Source organism: Ylistrum balloti, unplaced genomic scaffold, assembly GCF_031769215.1.
Source record: "Ylistrum balloti isolate Yb309-2 unplaced genomic scaffold, AGI_CSIRO_Ybal_v1 Utg370964, whole genome shotgun sequence".
Classification (NCBI taxonomy): domain Eukaryota; kingdom Metazoa; phylum Mollusca; class Bivalvia; order Pectinida; family Pectinidae; genus Ylistrum; species Ylistrum balloti.
In genome coordinates, this window is record NW_026782542.1 from 1,074,038 (window position 1) to 1,100,140 (window position 26,103).

The following is a 26,103-nucleotide window of genomic DNA, read 5'->3' on the forward strand; positions in this document are numbered from 1 at the left end:
CGTGTACTGGGTAAGGGAAACAGCGCGTGATATCAGATAGCTCAGACAAGCAACGGATGCCAAACATCAGGACAACTATTTTTAAATCGATGTGTACGCTCGTGAACTTGATAATTTATATCATAAAATATGTAACTATGCCGTCAGTGCCAAAATTTTTATTGATGATAATAAGGTACAAATACATGCGAAATTAATAATTGTGATTGTATCAAAAGTCCTTACCCTTAGCTAAGGATATTACAAAATTTTGCATAAAGTCTTTTTTTTATCTATTTATTCATTGCCGATGTGAAACTGAATTTTCTCGCAAGTGGAATTCCTACCATTGACCGATCTCTGATCAGTAGACTTTGTTGTATTGTATCAAGATAAATACTGTTCAGATAAAAAAAAACTCTATTGGTAATATATAACAGTTGACATGAACAAACATTGATTGGATAATTTCAAATGGTTTAAATTGTTTGTAGTGCTACTGGATTTGTAAACAGTAAGAAACTGTACGACAGAAGAATTTTCACATTAGGTCTTTTTCACAGCTATAGAAAGAACACACATTCCCTAAAGTGTTGGAAGTTCAAAAGCTTAACCTAACGAGACTGATGCCTTAACAAATAGCAATGAACTTTTAGAAAATCATGGCTGTGTTTATAAGAGTGTCAAACCGTTGGCAGTTATGGCGTCCATAATCGTATAAATGCCAGAGTTCTTATCGATTATACATTAGAAATCTTAATGACACGTAGTAACATCTCGTAATTGTTTTATGTCAGAAATGTCCTTGCTACCGAAACAGAAATAAACAACAACCATATCGCTGTAGCCTTGACTTTTCCTTTTTTTAAAAACCGCATCAATATTTCTTTCTTTTCTAGTAATTAAGGCTCGACCTAAATATAACAAACACTCTCAGTTTTAATGCACTCGTGTGCATTTAACAATTACCGATTACTAACGAAATTTCGCATCATTGAAATGTCTTTGCCTTACTTTTTTACAAACTGCCCTTGCTTTTAAGACGTTTCAGTTTACAATTATCTTTATTTTAATACATTTATTTCCATGGGGTCATATTATTTATTATTAACTTATCCATGGATTATTTCATCAACAGATTTTTAGATGAATCTGCCAATTTCAAAATAAGCTAATTGACAAATCAGGGCAAACAATATCACATCTTTAAATTGCATTAAGAAAGAATTGTGTGGTCTTCCGGCGAAGTTCATTTCCTATCTATTTTTACATTCAGATAAGATGTACAAAAGAAGAGAAAACTTGTCTAACCCAATAAAAAAGATACATTTTGTAAAGGATATCCATGAAACAGTACTAAACCGAAGGAGGGAGTATCTTTCTATACGGCTGTAAAGAACCTAACAAAATAGAGAATGAAGTGAGAACTCTTAGAAACCACCATTTGGTTAGAATATGCTGCGTATCCGCCTGTCTTGGGCGTCAGTATAAGCGGACGAGAAATTAGTTTTCCGCGATTTTATAAGCTTTTTAAGCCGCGGTATCATCTTTGATAAAATCTCGGCTTTTCTTCACAGCTGTTTTTATGCCGGTCACAGCAGTCGAGTCCAACAACACACAGTCTGTATGACTGTTTAATTTTATTATGATAAACCTACCAGGTTTCATCAAAGCGTGTATTCATTGGATATCAAGCACGCAACACATGTGTTATTTGAGAGGTATTTAAAACAAGCCCAGACCTGTTTCTTGTGATTGACATCCACATATCATAACAGCCAATACAATTGCTTGTCCCAGATGTTTGTTCTGAAGACGAAAACACTGCAGAGTAGCTGTAGGCTTTGTAGAGTGTAATGGAATATTAATGACAGTGTTCAATTACTCACCGTCATTATATACCTATAGGCAACGCGTATGTTTTTGAACAATTATGAATCAATTCAGTCATTCAGTTTTATAAGGTTAAATGTATTTTTCTTTTCTTTTTTTCTGCCAAGAGAAGCTTGTCGTTCACATCTTTGTATAAATCTCAAAATAAAAAATATACTTCCTATTTTTTTCATTTATATGTTTATTTAATAACCATTTTCTCATAGCTGGCCTAAATTTTATTATATAACTTATTTCTTGTGAACATGAAATCAGGTATGTGAAGAAGAGATTGGATTCTACATATCCCTGATACAATAGTTTTAAGGATAGTGAAGGCATTCTGTTGTTATTAATTTAACAAATTATGCGGAGAAAGCCTGGAAGTTTAGAATCCAAACTACAAAAAGTGTATAACCTGACAGACTTTTCAAGTAACGAGAAAAAGATAACAATTCTGATAGTCTAAGTGAGTATGTACATAACTGGGAGGGAATGTTACATCATGGAGTGGGTGAATAATTAAATAAACATTTATATGCTTTAAAGAACTTGAAATATAGATGATGTCATTTATGTCATTATCAGTTTATTTCATAACGCAATGCGATCCATCAAAACAAGATTAAAAGAAGTATATTAGATTAAACAGTTCGTTAACTGCTGTATCCTGTGTTTGCAAGCATACTTGTTGTTGGAGCTCGAGCTAGTAGGCTGGCAAATCAGTATAAGTTGCTTGAATTAGGTATGTATTCATGTGATTTTCGTGTGAAATAAAACATAATGCACGGCCTTTTTCAATGCATCAGTATTCTGTAGCGTCATATGGACATCCAATTTTTATCTTTCCGTGTAAACAATATCTCTTTAAAATTAAAACACAGAACTCCGTCTTCATACCGAGTATATTCTATATTCATATGTATCTATATATATATATATATATATTATATTTAGTAATCTTTATATATATAAGATTAATTAATATATGCACCTCCCCGTCTAGATTTTGACTTTTCTTTCGATCACTTTGGATTTTCCTCAGTCGCCTCCTGGGCTTCAAAATTAGACTCTTAGCATCACTGATGAGTCCTAGAAGGACGAAACAGCTGAATGGTGTTATTCACATGTGAGTCTTTTGTGCTATGTTTAATGTTTATAAAGCAATCCATTGCTGTGACGTTTGACTGTTATTCTGGTACCCCATTACCATTTCGAACTGTGTGTTTCAGACTGTTTACTGACCAGCTCATATTTTATAGTGAATAGGTTTACATCCTGGTCCTTTATAACCAAAAATGACGCAAGTTAAGTGCTTCATGCTCTTCTGGGGGATGTCTGTTATTGTGCGTCTAGTGTTATTTCCTCGTCCATGAAAATTATGTAACAATTGTATATTTAATACATCATATTTTGATGTAGTGCCTATATATTCCCTGGTGTTACAATGGTACCAAATATATACCGACAACGAAATAGCGTTTACTTATTGATAATGTTTTGGCTCGGAATATTAAGCACAGTTCCGGAAAATAGACGTTTTAGAACTTTTGCGAGATCCCGTTTGGAACAGACGCAACAATGCGTCTCTCTACCACGATAAGATCAATGCTATTTCATCGCATACTACAAATATACCCCTTCCCGCAAAAGAAAAATGTAGGTATAAGTTGTTGGCACACAATTGTTCTAAATTCAACAAAATATCTCAGTACTTGACTAGACAAAGATGTATACAGGAAATAGTCTATCCGAAATGCTTAACATGATTAATGAACCGAAAAAGATCTTACAGATATAACACTTCTTCCCGAGGAAAGTAAATACACTGCTTCCGTGATTATCTTACTACACTACATAACAGACTGTACTTAATTGTACTTCTTAAGTAGGTATTTAACTACTACGATGGTCACCAGTTACACTTCTAAGGACACTTACTAAATGACACAACTGTAACGGCTAATTACTTGACATACTTTAGTAACTAACTACACTGCTTATCATAGTAATTAATTACACAACTTACATTTACAAAAGTAACTAGAGGAAATGATTACACGACTTACAAGAGGAACCAATTACACTATATATGTGTATTTACACCAAGAAATAATTACAACACTTACAAGATAAGCAAACTTCCAAGAGAAACCAATTACACTATATTTGTGTATTTACACCAAGAAATAATTACAACACTTACAAGATAAGCAAACTTCCAAGAGAAACCAATTACACTATATTTGTGTACTTACACCAAGAATTAATTACACTACTTACAGAGTGAACTAATAACAATACTTACAGAACGAAGTAATTACACTATATTTTGTACGTACAAGAAGGTCTAATTACACCACTAACTTAAGATTAATAATCACACTTCTAACCATAGTAACTAATTGCATTGCGTACTAGAGGAACTGATTAGGTCTACTTAAGGAACATTAGGGAAACTAATAAAATTGCTAACTACATGAATGCATATTTTGGTTCATTCATTAAATTAGAATTTTTGGCACGTTGCCATTAAAACACTTTTATAGTGCCGTAAAACACCTAATATCATTGAGTCAATGGTCTAGTCCCAGGCCACTGATCTGCAATAACTAGGTTATTTCTCATCACTGAAATCAACATTTACGTATTCTGTGTCCCCGAGGTAACATTACCTTACTGTCATACGTTCTAGCGTGCACCTTGCGCGTGCAAGTAAATCATTCTACTGTTACGTAATTACACTACACAGACTCTGATTTAATTCCACGATCGGTTGACGAAGTATATCTTTCCCTTGTTCCACGTAAACCATTTTCTACATTACAAATCAACATTCTGTATGACCTTAATAAATACAACCACAATAAACTGACTGGATTTGTGTCCTCCTGCATTACATCTGATGAAAATAATTCTATTTTGTCGGTCAATCACCACACTGGGGTCATATGTAACTATTATCGCAATGAACAACAAATATAAAGACGGTTTGCTTCCATTGTCTCTATCGTTGTTTATTTTATTTGTTTATTTATTTATCTATCTATTTATTTATTTATTTTGTTACTATTTATTTATGGCGGGAGCTTAGTTGTTCCACCTTCTTTATCTTTCAACTATTTAGCTTGGAAACAAAATTATAAAAGTGTTAACTAACAGTACTTAGATGATTGGTAGTGCAAAATATTTTATGGGCGGACTTATAAAGTAATTTCGTGAAAGCATAGAGTTTTATTGATGGCCGGCCCCAAATAATTATGTTTATATTGCAATGACCTTCTCAAGAAGAACACACCCCAAAACATATATTGATTAGATTGTTTAATGACATGGAGTAAAAATTTTAATTAGATATTTGATCAAATAAAACGTGAAAATTGGAGACATTACTAAAGACAATTAATCCATTGATTACGAATTTTGGTTGATGACATCAATTGATATCGCCCGTTGAATTCATAAAATATTGGTCATATGACCGCCCCTCTACAAATTGAGTCTTTTGCTTGTTTTGTGTCACAGACATGTATCCGAGTGAAGTGAAAACACTTTTATTTTGATCAGTCCTGGGGTTAATAATTTGTTGGGGTCTTGTTTTGTATGGTTTTCATTCGACCACGGCTAACGGTTTTGCAAATTGCCGTATTGAAATAAACCAAATCTTTTCGCGGTTGGGGGTACTAGCCATTTGACAATAGGAGCGCTCCCAAGCCTGTAGTGAGATTGATCATAGCTCTTGTCTAAGAGAAGCCCTTTCACAGCCACACATTAGTATCCATATCCTTGCAACGAAACAGTTACGTTGCGCTCGCTTGGACTCTTCGTCTTGAAAGCTCGCTAGATGTCGCGAGGCCATCTGTCATTACCGACAGTGTACATACAGCGACGTCTTCACCTAACGAGGAACAGGACCAGCAGACTGTAAGTAATGTCGACCTTGAATGGAAATTGAATTACTGCTAGGGTTTCCTCCCCTTCAATCACGTAGAGAAATTGACAAAACACCATATTAACCAACCTCCTTGGGCATTCAACAAACAAAGAGCTGACATAACCTTTTTTGATGGGGTTAAGCGGAATTCGGATGTCACATACAAAAGGAGCTGAGGTAACATTATATTTATGTTTAGAATGAGACAGAGGGTATTGTAGTGAAATATAAAGGTGAATAAAACAGTTTCACATTTGTATTTGGACGAATAAACTAAAATACCCTATTAACTCGACATCACCTCAATCTCAATAAGCCTCTCCTGAAAAAAGCCTATCCTGAAAATAAGAATATCATGAAATTAAGCCTTTCCTGAAAAAAGAATATCATGAAAATAAGCCTATCATGAAAAAAATAAAACTTTTGTGTACTAATTAAGGAAATAAACCGCATTTTTCTTCGATCTTTCAGATATAGAATTACTGAGATGAATCGAAGAGTATTCTTGAGACATGAGATAGCCAGATGTCTTCTTATGTTACTCGGTACTTGATTTACTGCTCATTGTCTCCTTGTAACAAGACCATCGGTGTATTTTTTGTCACTAAACAAGGTACCCTGTGGTCACATCCATCAGTTTACCCGTTGGTCTTTGACATAAGCCATGCTTTAGGGAACACTTGGTGATTTTGCAGGCGCTACTTTAAAAAAAAATCAAAACAGCAGCTGATGGATTCTTGTTTCAGCGAGATCAATAGGAATGTTTTTTCGAAAGCATTTTGAAAAAAAAAATATTTTACTCTTTAATCAAACTTTTCCCATCATTCATACTCTTCACCAGTCCAGCATGACGTAGCTTTTGAGGCCTTTTTTCCAGGAAGATCAGGTTAGTTGTAGGTTTCTCGCTTGCATAACACGTAACAAAACTGTCATGTGTATTTAAGAGAAGAACGCCTTCCTTCTGGCTGTCTTGGCACTTAACCTTACACATTACGGCTTTCATTGCATTACGTTGTAAAACTGCCATTCGACATTTTAACTCGATCGTCCCTCTTACGGTAAATTTTATTATATCCCCCTCTTAAACGCCATCGTCCTTGTGGAATAATTTTAGTCCAGACAAATTTGATTTACAATGTGAATTATATTCTGTTTTGACTTAACAAGAAAAAACCGTGACTTGACCATGTATGTATCAACAAAAAGCGTTATAGTGCAAAAGTGTTCCGATATTCACGCGCAAGGACACGTCCTTTAGTGAGTTTTATTTTACAGTGTTTTTTCAGAATCTGAATTATGAAATGTTGATATGCATATTTGGTTTTTCTTCTGTTTAACAAAATTATTCGTCATCATGTCAACAAGAACCAAGTGTTGCCTAGAACATTGCAAATGTATGTTTGAGCCACAATCTCGGTGTATGATTTATCCGACCACAGGGAGGAAAATCAGTCAATTGTTCATCCCCAAATCGAGCAATAGCAAGAAATGCCACGGATCTTGAAAGAAATTATAAAACTTTGCTATTCTGACAATGCAAAAGGAATTCTGCCATCCAAAACAGTAATAACTGATGAGAGACGGCATGTCAAATTTACACAGTCATTCAAATGCAAATTTATGTCAGGAAATGCCAACCTTAATCTGATATCTTTCTAACTTATTGAGAAATTCCGCGATCTAAACTCGTTCCGAAGAGGTTTTACCCTATTCCCAGAAATGAAAAACTCAGGTCACCTTCAATTTCTCCGTTAACATGCTATAAATCTTCTTTGTTAAAAAATAACAGCAGTAAGTCGGATGGAAGTGCAATGTTCTTAAAATCTACCTCCATTGCGAGCCACGAGTCGTTAAGGTGGCAACACAAGATATTGAGCGGAAATCAGAGAAACAGTAAAACAGAAGAAGTGCACATTACCGTGTCTGCCTAATCAGACTTCGGAATACATTGAACTTTTTTTTACATCTTTCTGCAACCATCCTAAACACATTGTGCAGGCGGTACAAATCCATTTATCATTGATAATTGTACATCTTTAAAGCGTGTCATACACCCACAAAAGTGAATGGTTTAATTAGATATAGACATAGCATGCGCACTTCCTGCAAAAACCATTACCTTTCATATCGATCAGTTATGATATATGTCTTTCATTGCTGACAGGAGTTCCACATTATTTGAAGAAAAGAAAAGTTATTTCCGTTGTGATTAAGCTGGGATTATGAACACTCAAGCAAGGTTTTTAACAATAACGCGATCGGATGTGTTAGACTTTCTTGAGATTTCCTGAGCACGAACATTGTTTCCTTAATGCCTTTGTACGAAATTATGTGATGTCGAATGTGAACCGTGACTTCAGGATACTATTGGGATGCTGTTGCTGGGAATGACACGCTCCCTGGTCTCCGGAACGGCGCCTTGGTTGTTGACGGACAAGGTTAATCATATAATACCGAACTGTCAGAGATGTAGAAATGTCTGGGGGTGACATTTCAATTCAAACCGACCTGGCAAGAATCACGGTATTGGTGTTTTAATGTATATGGGATAATACTTCTATTCCCAAATGCCAATCTCCGATTGGAGACGTCTAAACGAATTGGTTGCTCTCCAGAAATGGTCCGATCGGACATTGCGTCCACCAACAAACGTAATCTAAAGGAAATGGGGGTCAGATGTGTTGTGGTCAGTTGATGGACTTGATCAACATATCACCAATAACACAAAAAGAAATAAACTTCCTGGCTTTCTTCTCACAAGAACGGTTTTGTTGATAAAGTTAACCGATTGTTTTAGACCAAACGTCAAAAAATTTTATCTATCAATTACATGAAGCTTGTATGAGAGTATGAACAGTGTATCCCTGACTATTCTCATTCACTGATTTTGTAGTTTTTTATTTCTCTGCCAATGTGCATATATTTTAAAGTGGTTAAGCAATTATATGTGCATCACTCTGTGAGAGCACGTTCTGTCATGGAGTTAGATGTTTGTAATTTCAAACTGATGGCTGCCACTTAACAGCTTCAAGTTTGTTAAATCTCAAGTGTCAAACTTGAAAAGTGAGCAGAGTGATAACACAAAATCAGTTTGACTCTCAGACGTACATCTTCGGAACACTCTACAATCGCCTCCTTCGTGAAAAACAAAATAAATTAACTGTAATTGTTCATACCAGTGTTTACTTAAACGCCCTGATTATCTTATAATGCATTGACATCAGGTTTGTTTTGACATTTGACGAAGGAGCGCCCTCTGGATTGAGATATCGCCGTGTGTGGGAAGTATGAATGTTTGGACGTTTTCTTCAAGTCGGTGCTTATTAGTAATGGGCTCTGGGGACAAGGACTGATTTCAACTATCTGCGTGTTTGACTTGTGGTTAGTTGTGGTGAAAAGCTTATCTGCGCTGTTCATCACACCAGGAATTCGCTGCCATGGTTGGGCGGGAAACCATCTTTCTATATGTATTTTGCAGTTTCTCACTTTCAACGCATGTATCGCCAACAGACATGCTTGAGTGATTATGAAACGTTACCATGGACACCAGTATAGGTTAGTGTAGATTAAGTATATAGAGCTACAGATGACGCGTGACTCGGAGAGAAGGCGCGTTCGAATGATCTTGCTGTTTGTTCTTGTGTTGTATGTGGAATGCTTTACCCACCTGTTGAACATGCAAACTTCGACACGGACAAAGTGGCTATTTCTGATAGAATTTGATAGTTACAAAAATAAACGAAAGTAGATAAGCTCGCGCTATTGGCAGCAACACGTTTTCATACGCAGTACACATACATCAGAAGGACCGTTCCGTTGGTAAGGTCTTATACAAGACAAATCCGCTCCAGTCTTCAAAAAGTAACAACCATTTTTTTATGCTCAAACTCATATTTCGGTAAAAAAAAAACATATTTTGGTTACCTTTTTAGGATTGGGAATATAACATGTAGAAATGCGTGACTTGAACCATCTATAAACAGAACATAACACTCTGTTTTGCCCAACATGGGAGTTCACATTTCGTCTTTCCTAGTCCTATTTCAATATTTCATTAATTCATATGTCGCATATTGTCATGTTATTTACTATTGATGATGACTTCGAGTAAAATATGTCTTCGATTTTGAGTAAAAAAATATTCAGTAAGCATTTGATAGACTTGATATGACATTGGTATGTATTAATCAATGGCTTATGAATGAAAGTATACACAATCTATCTCATATTCTACAAAGAAGATGAAAAGCAATTCGTTTTAAACATCAGAACCGCTCATAAACCTGATTCAAATTTGACCATAGTGAGTAATAATGATATCAGGAATGTATTCCACACACGTATAAGTAAGTAGGAAAGGAGTACACTAGAAAAATAAAACAAAATCTCGCGAGACAGATGGACGAGACAAATTGACGTGATTTAGACAGATCATTTGTGTGTCGGGAAGGATGTTTATTGCGCCCTGTAGGGGGACGGACATTGTATTAGCTGAGTACATGACATGGGTCCTTTGAGGCTAGTATAGAGGGTCAAGTCTGATAGACCTGTAGCGTGACGCTTGACAGTAAAACATGTAGAGCTATTTTCTATTTCACTCTGGCGGCAGTGTATGTTAAACATACTACGTATCTTCATGTTTGAAAATGGAGATGAGTTAAAAGTACACTGTTCAAGCACTATAAATAATTTGAAATAGGTTAGTTGGATAATACATTTTTCACATTGAGTTAACATTTCCGAATGAAAAAAAAATATAAATCAATATTGTGATAATCATTGATACGAACATTGTACAGAAGATACACATGTCAACAACGCCTTTTTAAATGTAGAATTTTGTACTATAGAGTCAAATAATGAATTAAATTGCATCATACGGCTGTTTAATCCTTTTACACTTGCTAGTTAACACTAATTTTAAGATTTTGGAGGCAGGAGAAAAACCCAGCGTGATCGCAAGAAATGTCACACAAACATTTTGAGATTGAAAAGTGCACTAGCCCTTTAATTCACTAATTTTGTTAAATTTCATGTATCTGGTAATTGCTGCAGAACGTTACAAATAAGTACAAAATGTGAAAAAGAAAATGTGTGTAAATCCTTGAGGACTAACATTATTTCAAAATAATAGATAAGAGAAAATAATAAGAAAACGCTACTTAACCTATCGACCGACCTTTCAGATGCAAGCACAACGTCTGACGACGCTCGATAGCGTAGGTACACCTTGTCCGTATGCTACGTTTCAGTTTTTATCTGGTGTTCTTAAAACCATCCATATTTAATTATCTAATCTGCCTATGTACGGGAATTGTAGGAGTTGATGCCGAAAATCTAACAAAAACCAGCTGCAATCGCTAATATTTTGCAAAATGAAATTGATTAGTGTCGACTTGCTAAACACAACCCTCAAATATTTTACAAATAGCTAAATACGCCTTTCAATGAATTCTCTCAATTTGTTACTTAAATTTCCAATCAGTTTCACAAATCCCAAGTGATTTTTGTCAGCGTATCCTAGATAACTCTCGGAGGATTACGACATCTCGAAGAGATTTATTTACAGGGCGTGATAACATTATCCCCGGGTTAGCCGGCGACATCAGCTTGTGTAAACACCAGTAAATATTACCAGAGGCGATGAAGACAACTCGTGGCTTCAAGAGTTTTAATTGGGGAAGCAATTTCAAAGAATTCTCCACAGTAATTATTCTTAACACATTATATCAGGTTTCTGCGCTTCCAAGATAGAATAAATCCCTCTTTTCTTAATTTGAATTTCACACTTTAAATCAGGAAGCCTGTTTCGTGTTGATACAAGGCTACGCGCAGGAAGCGACTGGAACCATCTTGAAGAAGTTGCTGAGTATTCAAACACGAGGCAACAAGTGGAATCGCTTCGCTGTTTTATGATTATCATTATTATTAACATTTCATTTCTAAGGATCATGAGATGAAACGCTATCGGATGTACGACATCAATACAGAAACAATTACCAGTTATTATCTTTCTACAAAATGCCCGATATCTAATTACAATGAAGTCACCATTACTATGAATCTTATGTTTTTCTTTCAAGACACTTCTAAATATTTCATTACAATATCTATATTCGTGTCCATTCCTTTTCATTTTTCTTAATTACAGTTTTTTCTTGTGTGTATTTTTCTTCTAATTAAGCCTATTGATTTAACTATTCATACTTTTAATCTACTTGACAATTCTTTTTTTTTTTTTTTTTTGCTGAAACAATTAGTAAACAACGTATTGAGAATGTCACCTTTCTCTCACCTTGTGTATTTGTCAATTTCTCTGACGCATTGTTCTTATGAATATAAGTCGCGTCAACTATTGCGTGCAATGTTTTAAAAACCGGGTCCTTATCTAGCAGTGTTTTATTAACGTTTAAAGCAACATATTAAATAACTGCTCTTGTTTTCTATAGATATGCATTCTGCTGACAGCGTCTGGAAATAAACACTGGTTTCAATTGCAGAATTTATTATCAAAACTGGAATGAAGAAATGGCAAATGCCCAATAGGGGTTACAACCCACTTCTCCTTACACGTTCATCGGACAAATGATGTCTGCAACCCTACAAATGTTTCATTTGTCAGTCCCGACATGTTTCATGTCGGCATACGATAGGTCACCAAAGGGAGCACACGTCTCTTTAACTTTCGACTGAAGTCAAAACCCACATGATTGAGGGAGATGGGTACTGCCGAACAAGCGGTACATTTGCGTTTGTCTAATATTTATGGAAAGTGTGTTTGACGTTTGTATGCAATACATCTGTCGACACGAATAGAATAGCTTTCTGCATGAAAGAAAATATGGCTTTATGATTCTTAGATTGGACAAAGTATATTTGACATTTTTACAAGATCTCTTGCCTGGTACATACAACATTCTAAAGTATTGACTACCTGACTGACTATACAAAATTATCTTATCTAAACCCACCACTAATAATATAGTATTCTCTTATCTCTACCACCAACTGGTAAATGCAATGTTCTCCTGCCTTATCCGCCTAGGAGGTAAATATAGCTTTCTCTTAAATATTTGCAAAACAAACATTTTTTATTATACTATGTGCGTTGTTATAAATAACTGACATGAAAAATATATTCCACAAAACAAGCACACTAACCAGCTCTCTCACTCAGGAAACGCAAGGTCAACAATCTGAGATATCCCGAGGGCGTTCGTCACAACCTTCCAATGCATTAGCCTAGGTATCGCAGCGAGTTTTCTTGCTCTCTGTTCAACTGTTCAACAACACTACTGCTTAAGTCGTTAGCAGACACAGGGGCTTGTCATACTGGGTTTAAGGTCGCAAACCTTGTTTTGTTATGCTATCTAATGCATTTTACAAATGACAGGTAAACAACAACATATTTGATAGATAAAGTTCTCACTTAAATGTTACAATGATCTTAACAAAATTGAATGGTATTTTTGGGGGTGGGGGTGGGGGGAGTGGGGGGAGGGGGTGAAAAACTCATCATTTGTAGTGTTACTATTTATAGCTGATTTTAAAAGATAAAACAAACGTACTTATTAATACCACAATCTATACGTGTCAAAACTCGCCACTTAGTTAAAAACTCGATGTTTGATACACGGGGAATATACAAAACAGAAACCAATTTATTTATGGAACCTGTGAGTTCGTCATGCCGAATGTGACTTCTTCAGGATCACTGGGCCAATTAATCGAATGGACCCATTTGTCCAGGGACAATTCCTGTCGGAAATGTATGTCTTTACAAGCGTGCAAGCGACCCAGTCTCCCATTGAAACATATTGCTGCCTCGTAGACATTTCAACACATTGTGAACAGCACCATATTGTTATTTTTCCGGTAGTTCACTTGAAATATGATCAGAGATGTTGTAATCTTATTAGGAAAATGGCTCTGACTTAGAGAGGGCGCACACTTTGTCCACTTAGTGTCTGGTGGTAGAAGTCTGAGAGCGATGGTTTATGCGAAACCGTAAGAGCTGTCAATGTTTGTGTATGTTATGTATTGCAAGAAACCATTCACTTGTAAAGGCATGGTATTTCTTCATCATAATACGCAAGGGAAATGTTCTAATTAAAATAGATATACATCTATATATCAATTGTGTGAGCTAGCAGCTGTAAAACCATTTCAATATTCGTGTAAACGTGTCTGTAAATAAATTCCAAGCTTTTAAAATGAAAACGTATTTTTTTCTCGATGAAATGCATAAAGGAACTGATGTTTTTTTATCAGTTTATGTAAATATTGATATCCTCAACGCTCTATTGATATAAGCTGAACTATCTAACCCATACCTGTTCTGAAACCATACTGAAATAAATAATCATGGCTGGAAGGTTTATTAACAACGCACTGTTCTGTCTAACGAGCGTGACAAAAGCTCGTGGAAGTAGACTGTAGATAAAATGGATTATCAAATGAAAACATGGAAAGTTCATTAGTTTCTCAGCCAATTGTTGTAAAATGACCAGTTTGGAATAAGAATGAAGTCAGTGGCAGTGAGACAATGCAGACGTGTTTTGCAGACGCGAGTCGCTCCTAGTGATCAATTCCAATGTAACAGCAAATAAAACACATGTATTTATAGCATAAAATACTCAGGTAAACGATAGAAATCAATGCACTAAACAATGATAATAGACGAGACATTACGAATGCAGACAACACAACATGTAAGCGTCCGATATTACCCGAAGGTCCAGTAATATTATATTTAATCTACATCATCCGGAAAAAGCTATTCACAAACCACTAATATAGGAGTCAGTTTATCGTACCTGATAATACATAGTAATTCACCCGAGACATAGCATTTTGTAGAACATTTATAGATACTACCATATAGTCAGAAGCACATGCGTCAGTATTGAAGAAATATGATTGTAAACCTGTGTTGATTGCAGTGTTGTTATCAAAGTGAGTTTGCTCCCTTTATTAAGAACTCTCTTTATGTTGGATGCGTGTTGTTTTTGCATTTTTTTTTATAAAATTTTAGATAATTGAAAATTCTATGAAGACTATATATTAAATGATATCAATAAAGGTTGGTTTAATAGTTTACGTAACTTGTCTATCACTCTGTTTTAATTGATAATCGACAAGCAAATATAGAGTTTGGTTAAATCGGCGTCACTTAATCACGTGACGAGACAGAGAAGTAAGAAAGCTAGACCCATACCTTATATGATCATGAAAATATCGATTACAAGAGAACACATATACTATCTATCACCTATAAAACACAATGCGCATGTCTGTAAGGACGCCATTTCGTCTCATTCCTCGTCTGTAACTGACAGTTTGGTAAACGACTACGAGACAAGACTTCTATTCTCTAAACTACAATCGGATATGAAAATTGTCCAATTATATTGTTTCATTTTTACTATAGATATTCTGTGTAAATGTATGATATATTGCCACATGCCAATCACGGGAAAATTCCCAAAATGTTTGGAATAACAGCAAGAGAGTCAGCTATAACACTCTCTGTGTAATCCAACCGTTCCCTACAGCAAATTGTTGTTAGTGTTATAGACATCAAATGCATGACTAAGTCTATCATTGATCGGAAATCATCAATGATATTACCTAATTAATGTATTTAATTACTGTTGTATACTTTCATCTATACTTTATGGTAGGTTTATAGTTTCTCTTCCTCAAATAACTTATTTGTAACGTTCATCACCAGATTTATATCCCGACCAAATTTCTACAGCTCACCAACACTTAAATGATTTGCCGAACTCATTTCTACTGCTCACCGACACGTAAACAATCTGCCGAACTTATCTCTACCGCTTACATCCATATATAGATGTACCACTCCTTGTATCGTGATTAATATGTTGAACACAATAACGCTGCTCACTATAACTTTATCAATTTGCCGAACAAATTCATTCGCTCACCTTCCCGTCATTAATTTCCGAAGACATTCTATCGCTCACCACCACGTCGTTAATTTGCCGAACTCATTTCTAACGTTCATTGTCATGTAATTGATCTGTTGAACATGTCTTCTATTCGTTCAATATATCAAACCGATTTGAGGAATATGGTGGCAAAACTGTTTTCTCAAATTAGCGCCATATGGATATTTCAAATCAGATTTGTAATGCTCACAGTGAAACCATTGTAACTTGGCGTGATTTGAAATTATGTTGCAAATTATATTGGTCAGTCTGATAGACTCATTCTATATGGTTAAAGAATAAAACCTTTCCGACACTAAAAAATGTTTTTTTTCAGAAAAACACTGTTTGTTCGCCGGGTTCAAACCATCATCTCGACCAAATGTGTGTGTTTTTTTTTCTTTTCGTTTTTATGTAGTCTGAAGCAGACTAAATAAAACCGATCGGGGTTTTCTTTGTGATGATCTCGACAGAAAAGTGTCGTTAAAGTATACATAATATACAAATTGGACTGATCTTTGAGACATGTTTACCTTGAATTTACGATTGGCCCTGACGCCAATGACTGCCCCCGCACTCTCTTCTTCGTCGTCCAAATAACCACCAGACAGACTCTAGAATCTTGGAAATCCTCGCATCCTTCTGTCTGGTTGTAGTCGTCCTCATATCCTTCTGTCTGGTTGTAGTCGTCCTCATATCCTTCTGTCTGGTTGTAGTCGTCCTCATATCCTTCTGTCTGGCAGTGGCCGTCCTCATATCCTTCTGTCTGGTAGTGGCCGTCCTCATATACTTCTGTCTGGTAGTAGCCGTCCTCATGTCCTTCTGTCTGGTAGAAGCCGTCCTCATATCCTTCTGTCTGGTAGTAGTCGTCCTCATATCCTTCTGTCTGGTAGTAGTCGTCCTCATATCCTTCTGTCTGGTAGTAGTCGTCCTCATATCCTTCTGTCTGGCAGTGGCCGTCCTCATATCCTTCTGTCTGGTAGTAGTCGTCCTCATATCCTTCTGTCTGGTAGTAGCCGTCCTCATATCCTTCTGTCTGGTAGAAGCCGTCCTCATTATCGTCCTCATATCCTTCTCTCTGGTAGTAGTCGTCCTCATATCCTTCTGTCTGGTAGTAGCCGTCCTCATATCCTTCTGTCTGGTAGTAGTCGTCCTCATATCCTTCTCTCTGGTAGAAGTCGTCCTCATATCCTTCTGTCTGGTAGTAGTCGTCCTCATATCCTTCTGTCTGGTAGAAGCCATCCTCATATCCGTCCTCATATCCTTCTCTCTGGTAGTAGTCGTCCTCGAATCCTTCTGTCTGGCAGAAGTCGTCCTCATATCCTTCTGTCTGGTAGTAGTCGTCCTCATATCCTTCTCTCTGGTAGAAGTCGTCCTCATATCCTTCTGTCTGGTAGTAGTCGTCCTCATATCCTTCTCTCTGGCAGTAGTCGTCCTCATATCCTTCTGTCTGGTAGTTGCCGTCCTAATATCCTTCTGTCTAGCAGAAGTCGTCCTCGTATCTGTCTAGTTGTAACCTCGTCTCCATTTTGTCGGTCCAACTCAAGTGCTCTGCACTTTTATTTTAGAATGCTTTGGAGATAAAAACCACTGAAATATCTTTAGATTTTCTATCGTTATCGGGAATGGATTGTGTTGTGTTAGCCATTTTACAAACTGATTTATTTGCTCGTTTTGCAATTTTGTCAGCAAAATCAGCATTAATTTGCTAAAAGGGTGGAAAATTGTTCCAAACTGTTTTCAATAATGTAATTTTACAATTTGCTGAGATTTTATTTACGATATTTCTTGGACGAAATTACGGAATAGAATCATATAACTAAGAACATGTCTGCTCCGTTGTTTATTGAAAACAGGAGGTGTTGGTGATTACGTGGTGTTATTTAGATCTTGTGTCGGGAGGGAAAGGAAATAGATTCGTCCGTATGTTCTTGATATTATATATGTACTTTGAAATAGATCATAGAATTATTTTCAGGGGAAGGGTAGCTGTTATCCTACAATCTTATCAATTGAATAAATCGACTCGCACTATATAGCCATCGTGATATTTTCTAAAATAATTGATCTCTCATAGTTCAAGAAAGATTTATCATAAAACTTTCATCATTTATCTGAATATCTCGACCTTTAAAAGGTCATCGGCTGAATCAACAGCTTTTAACTAAGATTGTGACGTGGACTTCAAACGTCCATAATTCATACGAAATAGCAAAGCGATATTAAGTATCTCCAACATCTCTTCCCTTAATTGAATGTTGGAACTGTCTTTTCATCCAGTTTCATTTTCAGAAGTAGGTTTAAAAGTAATTGATTGATTTTAATCGTTCCCGTTGTTGAGAAACTGTGTAAATATACAGATATTTATAACTTATTCCTTATTTTTTATGTACATGATGCGCCGCTGTTATAATTAAGATATTAACATTGACGCATGCGTTCTGATCAGATTATTTTGTATGGCGATTGAAAATTACACAATCATCAATGGACTTTTATTGAGTCTCTTTTTACTGCTTTTTATTAAAATGTATTTGAAGTATACTATTAAGATGGTGACAAAACATCTCTAATTGCGATACAGTTGGTCTGAATCTCTGACAGTTTTCCTGGCCTCAGTTAGGAAAGAGATATATTTGTCGTGAGTCTTTCACCCGCAGATAATTACAATGCGCATTGTGTATCAAAGAGATCTGTGTACGAAATTGCTGCATAAAGAGTATGAATAATTTCACAACCAAAAAGGCTTAAGTGACTGGCCAGTTGGTTTAAGTGATATTTGCCTGAAACAAAGCTGACCTTATATAGTCAGCGCGCAATCCAAAGCAAGTGTATTGCATTTTGGCCGTAAGCAAGCACATCATATGGTAATCCGACAGAGTATTTCATTTCAAACAAAATAACTTCATTCGTATGCTGACTGGTTGATGCTAACACAAGCTTGCTCGTGTCACGGCCTCATTTAAAAGCAAAAAGCCGCTTGTGTCCAAGAAGGCTGATCTACATAGCAATCCCATTTTCTTTTTAAATATTTGCGTAGCTCTGTATATTTGTTCCGTTGATTACAAGTACACAGGACGTGACATATGGCTTTGACGATTACGTAAGACGGAACGACATCTGCTGCAGTCCTAGCCACAATACTATCCGTCTTTGAGCTTTACAAAATCGTTACAAGCAACATGTGTAAGCCTCTCTGTTGAGATGCAACAAGACCATATAGAGCAAGTCTCTCCGAATTATGAATTTAATGTCTATATCATTTTTCTGACTAAATCTTTGCTAGACATATAAATAATCTTCAGGTGGTAGGCCATTATAGTACACATTCATATATTTTATGTCTGTATATACAATCTCCCATCAGGCCAGTTTATCAAACATAGAAGTAATACAGATGACAACACATACCATTAATACGCAGTTTTGTGAGGTTGCCAGTGAAAATCGGGAGGGACGTGCACTGAAGTCGATATGCAACATGAATCACTAAGATTTTGTAAAATATACATGTTAGCATAAGTAACTAGGCGGAACCTCTCGGGAGCAGTCCCTCTTGATAAACCATGATTACTCTGCCCGAAATGTTCAGAAATTGATATATATTATATATAGATGAGCAATTTGTTTCTACTTGAACACAGTTCGTCTTTAAAAAGTAAATTTGCATCGACTGAGAGGGAAGAGAGAGGCAAAACACACACACAAGCTTAGATAGCGTCAGTTCATTTTGCTTTCTTATTATTTTTTTCAAAATATTTTATCTGATAAACATCTTTTTATTTGATTTATTTATTTGTTTGTTTTGATCGTCAATCTCATGTATCCAGTAATAAAACAAAATGGGGTTGAAACGTGCAACCACTGACGTTATCAAAATCCCGTGGTGTTTATGAACGACGCAGAGAATGAAACTCGTGTTATCTCTCCGTTGACTGCGGTTTGCAGTGGACCGAAATATGTACCATATGACCACAATCAGCTGGACAAATTATTCCAAGATTAAATCTGGATGGTTACAGATGGCCAGATGTTACCCGAATGTAAATACTGTCCGTTGGATGGTCATTCGGGTCAGCTATTGATACAATTGTCCGAAACATTGACCGAATGGTCCTGTTGATATCAAGTCATTGTCGTCATTGTCAGATGCGTTCGATTGAGCGGTCAAGCAGCGGTGAACTGTTCAAACGGATAACTCGGAGATGGACATTTGTCGGTGTTTAATTAAATTACGTTTAACAATAAAATGTTGTCTGGAATATGTTTCTGTTTGGAGATGAAAATTAATAGCTGAATGTATAACAAATTAAAACGAGAGTGATCAATTTTCGATCGGAGATTTATGAACTGGCTACACCGATGCCCACGACAAACTATATTTGTATTCGAATAAATTCAAAGTACGGTATCACTTCAGATTCTGTACCTTTGGGAATGCATCTATTTATTATCTCTAATTAAGCTTCTTCACGATATCATGAATATACGATAACCCTGGTTATATCCCTGAAGACAATGTTTACCATTTGGATATTGAACACATGTAACTTATCATCGTCTCCTTCAATAATATATTCTCATTTTATTCAACATTGTGTATTGAATGTTAAACAGTTCAGTCTAGTTTTTTTATATAAAGTTTTATAACATTACAGTGTAGTGTTAACTAAGTACGAAATAACAGCATCAAATTCCTAACTCTTGACAGTTGTCGCCTGGCATCGAATAAGTAGATAATAACATAAGTTGAACATATTTCGTCATTCTTCATTTCTTGTGGAGAAAAAACCTGGAAAAATTGTGACGTTTTTAATAAAAACATTTGAACAAAACTATATATGTTGTTATCATGGTATGAATTGATATGAATATTTCTGAATCCTGTAACTTATTGATGCACAGCCTATTCAACAGTATCGACAAATGGCGCAAAATTAAATGGTTTATCAAATTTATTATTAATCGTACAATGAATGTTAACAAATCCTTGTGAATGGCGCCCGGAAAGTTTCAATTATTAGATATAGATTGTACATGTTGTGTACCATTATACGTGTGTGTTTGACTGGGGTGAATGTTCTGAATGTGACGAATGTGCAATAGTAAAGGAGTTTTGTTTCTGATAGAGAACCGTTGAACGTTTATTAAGATAAAAGAAAATCACCTTTACTTTTTTAGTTTTTGTATGATTATATCATATTTGTAGAATTATCTAAATTTTGTTTCCAACGTTATGTCTTCTACAGAATGGAACGATACAACACCACTTCCGGTCATGGTTTTTGTCCACGGAGAGTCTTATGACATCGGAACCGGAAATGCTTATGACGGAAGTGTTCTGGCCAGTTACGGGGAGGTTATTGTTGTGACCGTCAACTACAGACTTGGTGTATTAGGTAAGAAAACGATATTTCGTTAAATTATATTAAAGTGTACTGTGTGATAAAGATATATTTGCTTGGAAAAAGTGGGCGTTACCTGGTCTATCATTTTTATGTTATTTTATTAAATCGAAACAAATCACTCGATTAATCTATCTAAATTAAATCTGACACACATCTCGACTTCCTCTTTCGTTTGCAGAAAAAAGACGTCGAGCAAATGATAAACTTAAGATACTGAATGTGTAGTGCATACAATACAGGTACTTTATGAATCTGCATTCTACTAAAAATATATATATATTTCATTTTAGATGTGATAAAATCTTTTTAAGGTTTTTAGTAGTATGTTCAATTAGTCAGTATTGGTGTCATATTTCAAAGCTGTCATATTTCGATTGTAGCGCTTCCCATAACGTCTTAATTCTCATCGCGCGCTAATCTGTTTCGTTTTCACGTGGCAATCACGTCCTTTGACTAAGAGACAGATAATGATAATGGTAGCGGATCCTAGTGAAAACACATGTACTATTTGGCGTTATATTTATGTGAACAATTTTATCATGCCAAGCTTTATACACAATCACTAACATTCTCTTTGAATCTTTTGTTACGATTCAGTCAATTATAAGTGTTTTTACATCGAAAAAACACTTCCTGTAGAATGGTTTAGTGTTACCAATTAGTCCCGCTGTTTCCGTGGTGGTAAACCGCTCAGTTATATCCAACTAATTATTACCGTGCTGTTGATGACAAAAGTACTGTTAGCAGGTCGTGTTTCCACCTGTGGGATAAACGAACCACTTGGGTGACCTTCCGCGGGGTGAAACCCTATGATCTGTAAAGGCCACGTGGATCCTGCAGGGTGAATAAGGATCAGATGTCCTAATGGGCAAAAACTACGTGTGGCGACGGCGATTTGTTAAGCCGGCATCTCCATTTACTCCAGATCACAGACAACAGGAAGAATTATGCGATTTTCCTAACGAGCATAGCGTTTTCGAATCTTCAGAATGGCTCGGAAAACCTTTCGCCGTTCTGGAGCTTTGCAAATAGATTTTCCGGTTCTCTAAAACGGAAAGACGGCGTGCAGTTTCGAAATTAATGTAACGTTTCATTCTATATGTACGTGTACCTTGAGTAACTATGAAAGTGTCAAACATGCTTCACCGACTGTACATGTGTTCCGATCAATATATTATAGACAGAAAAAAGGAATATACGCTGTCGAAACGCACTTTTAACATTGAAATGTGCGTTCACGATCAACATGTCAATGATTATTTAGATGAAATTCACAACTGCTCACTATATAATGCCGTGTCTACATGTATTTTCTATGACACCTATCATTGCTTTTTTAGGTTTCCTCGCTATATTTATTTGGCACCAATACTTAAATTTGGCTATACTTCAAGTCAGTATACAAATATCTTGAACTTACATTCTTGAACTTGCAATCATCATTGTCAACAACTTTAAATGGATTTTCTTTTCCTGTGTAAAGCACCAAAAATGAACGTGTTTGTCATTACTGTAAAAGAAGATGGGAAATATTTCAAAGCCACATTGATTTATTATGTGTTAGTATATCTAAATTCTATTCAAAACTTCATATCAATGTTTTATTCATAAGGGACAAGAAATATTTATACTTATCATACACAATTTTATTTTTCTCGGCTTTATTAATTCTAGACTTTCACATAACAAACTGCTACATGTAAGACATTGTACTGTTTATCTGTTTTAATGATGAAACCCAGTTTGACATTGCAGCACTCCACACGGTGGATAAACATTGTTTGTATTTTGCTCGCGTATCAATCAATTCCCCCTGTCTTTCCTTATCTAAAGCTACATTGATAAATGGTACGTCAACGTTTATTTCTTTCCTCGATAAAATTATGAATAATGATCTCGGTTCAAGGTCATATCAAGATTCGGATGATAGAATCTTCTATGTAAAAGAGAAATCACATTAAATTTTCCCATGAAAGAAGTTATCAAATTTTAGGGTTTTTTTTTTTTTCAAAAATTTGGTTTATTCTTGGGCATACTAAATGTCACGTTAACGAGAAATTGAGGCAGGACCATTTCATCTCGATTAATAAATATAATTTGTACAGAAGGATGTGGGTAAATATTTAATTTGTGACTCGCAACATAGAGTGTACAAATTCTACATCTCAGCCATGATTATTTTACAAAAGGGAAAGTATTGGTCTGTATATATCTAAATTGAAAAGTAAGAACTAATTTTTAAAAAAAATAGTTGAAATCTTATTCTTGAAACATTTATCAAGCTTCTTGTGATGAATTTCATGGTTTTAAAATGTTTTTAGGGTAAAATATTGTTCTCTGTGTGAATATTTCTGTATGACTTTAGGCACGTCTATTGAAAAATTATAATACACGAAGCCAAGATTATAATGATCTGATGAAAGTATTGATTGCATTTTATGTCGTCAAATCGACTGTTATATTATCCAGATATAGAAATAACTATTTCAATTTTCTTTAATCTTTCTGAGAGTGCTGAAGTCGCAGAAAATCGGATTCAACTGCTCTCATGATATTTATATTAAAAGTGTATGGCTTCTTGAATAATAGCTTGAGAACAGGCGTACATGTAACCGTGGTTTTCTCTCAATGTTAGTTGAACACATTTTTTAATCTTCCAGCACGATTTTCGTAAACAGACGCCCGGTAGTTGCTGGTACAATTAATCTACCACCAGTTGATACCGTTGACTTGAGAGCACATTCCGATAGTTGTAATGTTTAAAAAGTTTGACATAATGAATTACAAACGATAAACATTTATTTTACACAGAGTTTAAAGTTTTTTCTTCAGCAATGAAGTGTTAAGGAGATTTTTTGTCTTCAAGTAGACCTTTATCATTATTTTAAGGAATTAGAAACATGACCAAGAATTTGTCAGTTTTTCAGGCAAAAACGTAAAAGATTATAAACTGAAGTAGATTACTCACGTGCAAAAGACGTAGAATGTCTTTGTGCTGGATGAATTGATAACATGCAATATGGTTTTTTTCTTGTTCTTATCAAAACTTCTTCAATTCACTTGGATTGACAAAGGTTTACATTGCGAGTGTAGGCAATGAAACAGAAGACGCTTGCTCTTCCGGAAAACCTGGTCTTGTTCTCCTTGCACTTTGTCAGGAGTCTCCGTGTAAATCTTTCTTTTTGTTCACAGTTTGCTCTAGTTTGATTGAATTTATGTTTGGATTATGATTTTGTTGACATGTTGATATTTTCTTGTTGTATGTATGGTACTTGTATCATAAGAAATTGCCAGGATGGTAAGATATATATATTCCTATCAAACTAAACTCATTAGTTATGCATCAATGATTCCTACGCTCGGATATATATGGAGAGTGTGTATCTGACAATTGTCTTGAAATATTAATGAGGATATACAGTTGAACCTCATTATCTCGAAGGGTGGGCCGTGTGAACACTTCGAGATAACAGAGTGTTCGATTTAAGTGAGTTCGGATGTTTCATGTAAAATTAGGCAGGGACCGACGATATGCTTCGAATTGAATGGGGTCTTCAGTTATTCGTGTTCGAGATAAAAAATGTTCGACTGTATATCGAATGCTAAGAGGAGATCGACGAAACGAATTGATAATCTAAGATTCATTTGTTATGTTAGTTTTGACAAATTGTCAGCAAATGTTATCATTTAATTGTTCAGTTATGTAACATAATGTTCTAACACAGAAAACGAAAACAGTGGACACATAACTTTACAAGCTCATATAACATTTGTGATTCTGTTCGACACTGTGTGACGTCTCTAGCGGTTGACCAGGGACACCCCCACGATATCACGTGACGCCACGTGACACCCGAAGAACACGAACACGCGACACTCCGTCTTGACGAAAGCGTGTATCATGTTGTGAATAGCAATTTGTTATGCCGTGAGACGTGGAAACCGAAGCTTTCGGGATAATTGCTTAGTTACATGATCGTTTTCCGAAATGATGTCCTTACAACAATGAAGATAAACGAAGATCAATTGGTTTAATGTAAGGAGTGTTATCCACCAGAATAAATGTTTTGTCGTCTGCTCGACAATCCAACAAACTTTGTAAAGATGATTGATATCGCTATCAACAGACCTGTTTGAAAATTGCACAATTGAATAACGAATTATGTTTCCTTCCTCGACTTTTCCCCGAGCTTCTGGTTATACGCATGCGCAAGGAGATAAGTACGTACTTCCGATTATGGGAAAGTAATTTTTTGCTCAACAGTTCTGTTTTTCATAAAGTTTTTTTGCAATGAAAAGATTTCAGACAATTAAGTATTAGTCGGTACGTGTAAAATTTTTAATTTTCCTATAGAGATGTACTACAATTGTGTAATTATAGATATCACACGAACCGGAAGTAAAATAGTAAAGAGAAAAAATATTACAAGGAGTTTCAATCAGTGTATCATAACATGCCTTAGACATATAAAGTTTTAGAAAGATTTCAACTCGGTGGAATAGCAGATGGTATAAATATATTACCTCTTGCACGTAAAACAGATCAGAATTTTCTGTCGCAGAGTTTTTAAGAATGTTGCATCGTTTGATTGCTTGCAGCATAATTGTATCGTTTTGCATCGCTCTGGGGAGAGAAATAAAATCACCAAGGTAAAGTAGAAAGGCACCGTTTTAAAATCTATAATGCCGATGCAGAAAAATAACTGGTTCTTGCTAATATTGTCGGCGAACATTGATGAGTGCAAAAACTATTGTACTTTGAAGAAACGACGATATATCTCATCTCGATAAAACTTGCACTTAAAAAACAAAGTTGCACGAAACTTCTACAAATTTCCCGAGAGGAAGATGGCTGGCAGAGTATTGGTCTTACTATTTCTGTTAATTAGAAAAGATCAATTTTCTGAACTGGTATATCTTTTATACAAAGCTGAAATGATATATTACCTCTTAG

At 35.5% G+C, this 26,103-nt stretch overlaps 1 protein-coding gene across 1 annotated transcript in view; it reads left to right on the top strand.

Annotated features, from left to right (window-relative positions):
* The window catches only part of LOC132559769 (neuroligin-4, X-linked-like), a 100,219-nt gene that overhangs the window by 48,822 nt on the left and 25,294 nt on the right, over positions 1–26,103 (top strand). The window contains exon 2 of the mRNA XM_060224396.1: positions 20,991–21,140. Coding sequence (XP_060080379.1) covers positions 20,991–21,140 — 150 coding nt within the window. The remainder of the gene's footprint in view (positions 1–20,990; positions 21,141–26,103) is intronic.